Genomic DNA, 6,372 nt, shown 5'->3' with positions numbered 1-6,372 from the left:
TTATTTGATGAGAGAGAGAGAAAAAAAAAAAGCCACCAAGTCCAAGACTCGGACCATAGTCGGTCATATAGGAGTCCAGTGCCCTCAACCACCACACCAACTTCCAGCCCCACCTAGGACTCTTATCTAGTGCTCTCCCACTCTGTCCACGAAGAATGATCTACAGGTCAAACAATGTGGAGATTAAAGTCCAGGCAGAGAAAAGCAAAGCTACTCCAAAAGGAACCATGCGTATGAGGCTCTGTCACTTTGCAGTCCTGGGAAAGCGTGGAACCAAGGTTCAGTCATCGAACCAGACTCATTAAGTCATTGAACTTAAGGCTCAACGTTTTCATCTGAAGGATGAAATGATGCTTCGTGGGTAGGGCTGTGGTGGGAATGAAGGATTCTGAGGCTGCAATATGGTAGGTGTTTGTCCTAATTAGGAAGTGACCTCACTGCACCGGGGGCACACTGAGGGCTGGAGATGGGGCTAGGAGTTAGTATAACAGGAGGTGCTGTTGATCCGGTCACGGGACAGCCCAGTGTCCAACGGTGTACCTGAGTTTGGAATGGGCCCAGAAATATTCCCTGCACAGGCACCCCAGCTCTGCTCGGCAAGCATGCAGAGCCCACGCAGGGTGGGACACGCTCAACACATGTCTACAGGGCCCCCACCTCCCATGCATAAACTGTCCAGAGTCCCAACCCCAAGTCCAGGGGTTCCAAGTGTGCACAGCACCCAGGTGGCCTCCAGAACTCTCTGTGACGGGGAGGTAGCAGGTGTGGGCTATTCCAGGTGGGTGCTCTGGACAAGTCATGCCACACCCTGTAAGCAGGGCAGGAAGGCCTCCTACGTGTAATCTGGCAGGCCAGTGTGAGATGAGACGGGTCATTATCCAGCTCCACGCACAACAGGAGGTCCTAGGGCAGAAGGCCACAAGCACATGGCCTCCTTGTGCCACATGAAGAATCGGAAATAACTCCAGACCCTTCCGTACAGCCTTTCTTGTCCTCTTCCCCCTAAACTGAGAACTTTAGAGAAGGGGAACTTCTGGTTGAAATTTGAGGTATAAGGAGAAACAACAGGCCAGCTGGTAGCATGGTGATTAAGGTGTTTGGATCTCACATGACTGACTGCGGTTTGAGTCCTGGATCCGACGGCTTGAAAAACACGCCAGGCACAAGTGTATGTGTTTACCAAATCCCCAAAGGGGGGAGAAATAAAAAAGGGATTGTGACTTGGTGACCATGTCCTATGGGGAAGGGGTGCTTTCTTGCTCCCCTGCCCCTCTGTCTTTCTGTTTCTGGCAGCACCCATGGCGTGGTGGTTAAGGTATCTGGATCCCACGTGGTCAACTGTGCAGCTGGAGTCCTGGACTTGTAGGCTTGAGAAACATGCCAGGCACGTGTGTGTATGTGCGCTCACGTGTGTGCCCAAAATCATGAGTGGAGGGAGAAGTGAAGGGACTGAAGCATGACATTCCCCATGGGGAAGGGATGCTTTCTTTTCTTTTCTTTTTTTTGAGAGGTTTTTGCTATAGGGCATGTGTGCTTGCCAGAAAGACAGAGAGACAGAAAGACAGAAAGCGAGAAATCACCCCCCCAGGGGGGATGGCCATGTTGCAATCCCTTCTCTTCGCTTCTCCTCTCGGGATCTTGGGGATGCACACACATGCACCTGGTGTGAGTTTAAGCCACCGGGTCCGGGACTTGAACCGTGGTCGACTACATGGGAGTCCATTGACATAGCCATTACGCCAACTGCTGGTCCCCAGGGGATGCTTTCTCACTTTCTCTCTGTCTCTGGAGAAGGTACAAACCCTTGACAAAATTAAAAAAGAAAAAAAGAAAAAGAAAGTGGCAAAAGACTGAAGCCAAGCTGGGCCTCGTTTTACTCTGGGGCAACGGGAGGCACAGGCTGTTAACCACCCGCTCTCCAGCACCTGTGAATGCCTGTGCCAGCTGGCACACGTGGAGGCTCGAGTGCACGCCCTCCATCCTCCTCCTACCACCCTTTCCAAGGGGGTGCTCAGCCTTCTGCCTTGCTCATGCTCTGGGCCAGGGGAGTCTCCCCAACCTTCAGTTACCTGCTAGAGAGATGCCCACTCTCCTAGTGGGGGCTGCCTTCGAAGAGACCTGGGAGTCCCTCAGTCTGGCACCCGTACAGTGCCCTCCCACACAACAAGCCAAAGTCCAGGGTAGGAGGGACCTCCATGTTTTATTAGGGATACGGTAGAAGCAGAGGCTGGAAGCAGAGCAGCCGCGTTTGAACAGATAAATTAACCGCAGTGTGGGAATGGGGGTACGGACTGGGCCAGGCGCTTTAATAAAAAACAAAAACAAAAACAAAACAACCAAAAAGACAGACAAACAGACCCCCAAGACATGGGGAAGGGGAGGGCAGCACCATCCAGACAGCAGGAGGGACCAGGGCAGAGAGAGAAGGCAACTTGTCCCCCTTACCCCAAGCTCCACCGGCATGGGGCCTCCGGAATGGCCCCATGGGGGCCTCAGGGCAGGGGAGCAGCCAGGTTGGGCAGAGATGGCACAGCTGGTGGGCAGGAAGCCCAGCACCACAAGATGGCTCGGCCTGAAGCAGGAGCTGGGGACTGGGACCCAGTGGCCTTGAACCCCAGTCCCTTAGAGGAAGAGCCTCACTCTGGGCAGGAGGAGGGGCCTCGGTGGGGTCTCTCCCTGAGCTGAGCACGGTCACCTCATCCAGAGCAGCGGCGAGCAGTGGGGTATGCCAGGGACCCCCTTCACCTCTTTATCCACCTGCCTCCTTGGTCCTTCCAGAGAGGGGCCCTGTTGGCTCCGAGGGCTGGTCCAGTCTGTGGTCCCCAAGTCCAGAGGGGGACGTGGTGTGGTGCAGCCCCTTAGCCCTGACTCCCACAGGAGGAGAGCGAGTCATAGAGTGAGTCACTGAGAGACTCTGAGGTCTCCAGCCCTGGAGGGCCCCCACTGGCCACTCTGCCTTCCTCGCCCATGTCCGAAGTGCTGGGGGTGCGGCTACCCCCAAATGCTGGGCCCGGGGGCGTTGGGGCTGGGCGGCTGGGCTCCAGGCTCCGCTTCCGGTCCACGGGCAGGGCCTGGCAAAGGAGGGGCAGCTTGGGAGGAAGGTCCTCTCCAACTCTTGGCCCAGTTGGAGAGCCCTGGGCCTGTGGGTGCATTCTGCCCACTCGAATGGGGTACTAGAGAGGGGGCCTTCAGAGGAGGGGTGCACTTCAGAGGAAGTGGGCAGGAGGTATCACTGAGCAAGGCTTCAGGGAGGGCTGAAAACCTCGCCCCTGAGAGGTGTGTAACAAGGGCAGGTTAGGGCTGCCAGAAGGGGGCCCAGGGGGTACTCCCTCGAGCCTCCTCCCAGACAGTGTGGGAGGAGGCCATGCAAGAGCCAGGCTTTACCTCACTAAAGGAGATGGTCTCCCTGTGCTGTTTCCCCTGCCCCCCAGTCCTGTTCCCTTCCCTTTCCCAGTTCTCACCATGGAGGTTCTGGGCAGTCCCTCCAATTGTCGGGGTGGGCACAGGTAAGGGTCGGCGGAGCTGCTGGCTGTCCTGGTGTTGGGGAAAGTCCAGTTCTTGGCCAGCTGGACAGGAGGGGGAGGGCCTGGGTCTTCGCAGGGATCTGACCAGGAACAAAGGGAGGGTGCACGGAGCCAGCTAGCTCCCATGGAGCTCCCAGGACACATACACCCCTCCCTCCCAGCTGGGCACTCACCATCGGTGCAGGTGGGGTGGCCCCGGTGGCCAGGAGCAGCGGTGAGCAGCGCGGGAAAGGCTGGCATGCTGGGGTGCCGCCCGCTCACCAGCAGCTCCTCAATGCCCGGCACTTCCCGCTCCAGCGTGTGGGCGCGGCGCGGTACTTTGGTAAGGGGTGGTGGTCGAGATGGGGGTACTCCAGGTGGGGGCTCCAGCCGTGGCGGCTTGGTCTTGGGAAGGTTCTTGCTGGGGGTCCCACTGCTGCCATGGTCTGGAGGTGGGAAGGTCCCAATGCCACTGTCCAAGGTTCGAGTCAAGGATCCACAGGCTGGGGAGGGGAGGGCACAGCTCAGCCCTCTGCCTGCTTCCTTGGCTCCGTCCCAGCCCAGGATCCACCCCCACCTGCCCTGGGCTTGGGGAGGGGCGGGGAGGGAGATGATCAGGTAGGTCCCCAAGGGCAGTGTGGGGTGTACTCTGTGTAGCCCTCATGCCCACTTGGTGCCTGGTGCTTGCTGTGGGGACAGGAAGGAGTACTGCAGGTGGGGGAGCGGGCCCCACACTCAGCCCCAACCCTGCTGACCTGTGAAGTGTGCGGTGGGCACTGGCTCAGCCAGGCCGTCCTCGGTGGGCAACTCTTCCCGCCTCCCTGGCTCGCTGCTCAGCTGTGTAGGGCACAGGCGACCTCACAGTTGGCTCCTATCCCCCTAGACCCTCCTCTTACCCCAGGGAGTAGGAAGCTGGTATGAGGAATGAGTATTAGGGCCTGGGAGTGTGGGTCTAAGGAGCCTTCTCCCCACCCCCCAGAGACATGAATGTATCCCGCAGCTCCAGGCCCCCAAGAAGGGCAGCCCTCCGGGAGGTAGGGCCTGGTAGGACCACAGAGCCAGGACCTTTTCTCCAAGAACTTACCTTTCCAGGTTTCCCACAGCCCTGAAGAGGGCCTACCAGGCCATTTCGGGGCCCACTGGCTGGCCAGGGGCTCTTGGGGGCAGAGGACACTGGCTGGAAATCTCCATACTCAGGCTTGGGCTCCCGCCAGCTCTTGGGCGGCAGCTCCTTGCCATCCACCCTAGGGGCAACCGGGAAGAGGGCAGTGAGTGAAGCACCCTCCACTGGTGCTGGCCGAGTGGGGTACTCACTGCCACTCAGCCCCGAGGAAGGGGACATACAGCTCTTCCTGCCACCCCCTCCTGACACTGCAAGAGCCAGGGACCATAGGAGAGAGCTCGGGGAAACAGCAGGTGCAGGGGAACAGCTGCGAGGAACTCCCCAGGCCTACCCAGGGTCAAGCCTTGAGACCACTTGACAACGCTTACGATAGACCAGCAGACCCAGGCAGGTCCTGGTCCATGAGGAACACACCCTGCCCGTTCCAGGGGGACTTCTGAGCACATTTGCCGTCCAAACCACACCCCCTACCTGGGGCCCAATCCCTGTGGATTTTCTGCCTTATCCGGCCCAGACAAGGCAACTACAGGACGGGTGAGTGCCTTCTCTACACTGCAGCTCCCACCGTGGTAGGTACCGAGGGGCTCCTTCCTTGTCCTTTCCCAAGGGAGAAGACCGCCGTCAGCCCATAACTACATCTAGTATTCACTTTACCATGTGCAGAGACCTCAGGCAGGCTACCTTATCTGACAGGGAGGCGATCCAGGAAAACACAGGCTGTTGACTCCTCTCAAGTGAGAGCTGTATCCTGGCCTGACATCAGCCACCGAGCAGGGAAGCTGGGATGTAAACCTGACTTCTGATTCAAGCTCCAATCTTTTTTCCAGGCCAGGTCACTCACTCCCAAATCCCTCTTATTTCTAGGAAGCCCGACCTCTCTGAAAAAGCTCCAGACCCAGGCACACTCAGAGGGAAAGTGGTCCCAGCCCTGAGGTACCCGCTGTCCAGCCTCAGGCCCTCACCTGTTGAGCAGCTGCTGCATGAAGGTATCCGCGCCCTGGTACATGCCGGCCAGCTGGCCCTGCACCTGCCCCAGGCCTGTGCTGGGCCCTGGAGCTGGGCCCCCGGGCCGCGGCCGGGCCCTGCTGCTCAGGTAGGCCTTCTCCTCCTCCAGGGCCCGGCGCAGGTCTTCTGCCTTAGCCATCAGCTTGGAGATATTGAGGCTCTCAGCTTCCAGCTTCCGGGCTTCCATCTTGACCTCCTTCCGGAGTGGGGAGCCCCCGCTGGCCCCTTCCTTGGTCTTGGTGGCCTCTGTGCGGCGGTTCAGTGCCGGCAGCTTGCTCTTCTTAAGGCCGAACCAGCTGGCGATGCTGCTGGTGTTACGGTGCTTGGCCTCGGTGCCCGGCGCCCGTTCCTGGCCCTGGAGTCGCAGCACATTCTCCTCGATGCCCTTCATCACCTTCTCCTCGATGGCTGAGTGCGGGGCTGGCCCCTCGGGGCCCTGGCTCGGGTCAGTGGGGCCAGGTACTGGGAGTGGGGGCTGGGCTGGGGTGCCACCACAGTCTGCCCAAGGCAGACCCTTCCCCTTGTCGGGCTTGGGGGGCTCCTTGGTGACTGGGGGTGCTGGAAGTCGGGGTACTACCTTGGTGGGTGACTTGGATGGCAGCTTGGTAGGGCTACCATGAGGGCTCTTGTTAGGCTTGCCCAGGCTGGGGGCTGAGGTTGGCACTTTGGCAGGTGTACGGGGTACCTGGGGGCATAGGGCCCCTGCCAGCCGGCTCTTGGGCAGCTCCACTTTGGCGAGGC

At 59.3% G+C, this 6,372-nt stretch overlaps 1 protein-coding gene across 2 annotated transcripts in view; it reads right to left on the bottom strand.

Moving 5' to 3' along the window:
- Nucleotides 1-2,181: 2,181 nt before the first annotated feature.
- Nucleotides 2,182-6,372, bottom strand: part of NCKAP5L (NCK associated protein 5 like) — an 18,848-nt gene continuing 14,657 nt past the window's right edge. The window contains exons 10-15 of one of the 2 annotated variants that reach the window (XM_006168195.3): nucleotides 5,589-6,333; nucleotides 4,588-4,747; nucleotides 4,259-4,340; nucleotides 3,698-4,006; nucleotides 3,462-3,604; nucleotides 2,182-3,071 (exon numbers count right to left, since the gene is read on the bottom strand). In XM_006168195.3, the coding sequence (XP_006168257.1) occupies nucleotides 2,859-3,071; nucleotides 3,462-3,604; nucleotides 3,698-4,006; nucleotides 4,259-4,340; nucleotides 4,588-4,747; nucleotides 5,589-6,333 (1,652 nt within the window). In that variant the 3' untranslated portion in view covers nucleotides 2,182-2,858. The remainder of the gene's footprint in view (nucleotides 3,072-3,461; nucleotides 3,605-3,697; nucleotides 4,007-4,258; nucleotides 4,341-4,587; nucleotides 4,748-5,588; nucleotides 6,334-6,372) is intronic. The other variant, XM_006168194.3, reaches the window with a different exon arrangement.

Source organism: Tupaia chinensis, unplaced genomic scaffold, assembly GCF_000334495.1.
Source record: "Tupaia chinensis unplaced genomic scaffold, TupChi_1.0 Scaffold145652_1, whole genome shotgun sequence".
Lineage (NCBI taxonomy): Eukaryota > Metazoa > Chordata > Mammalia > Scandentia > Tupaiidae > Tupaia > Tupaia belangeri.
The sequence above is the reverse complement of the archived record's forward strand: the minus strand, read 5'-3'. Positions and strand labels throughout refer to the sequence as shown.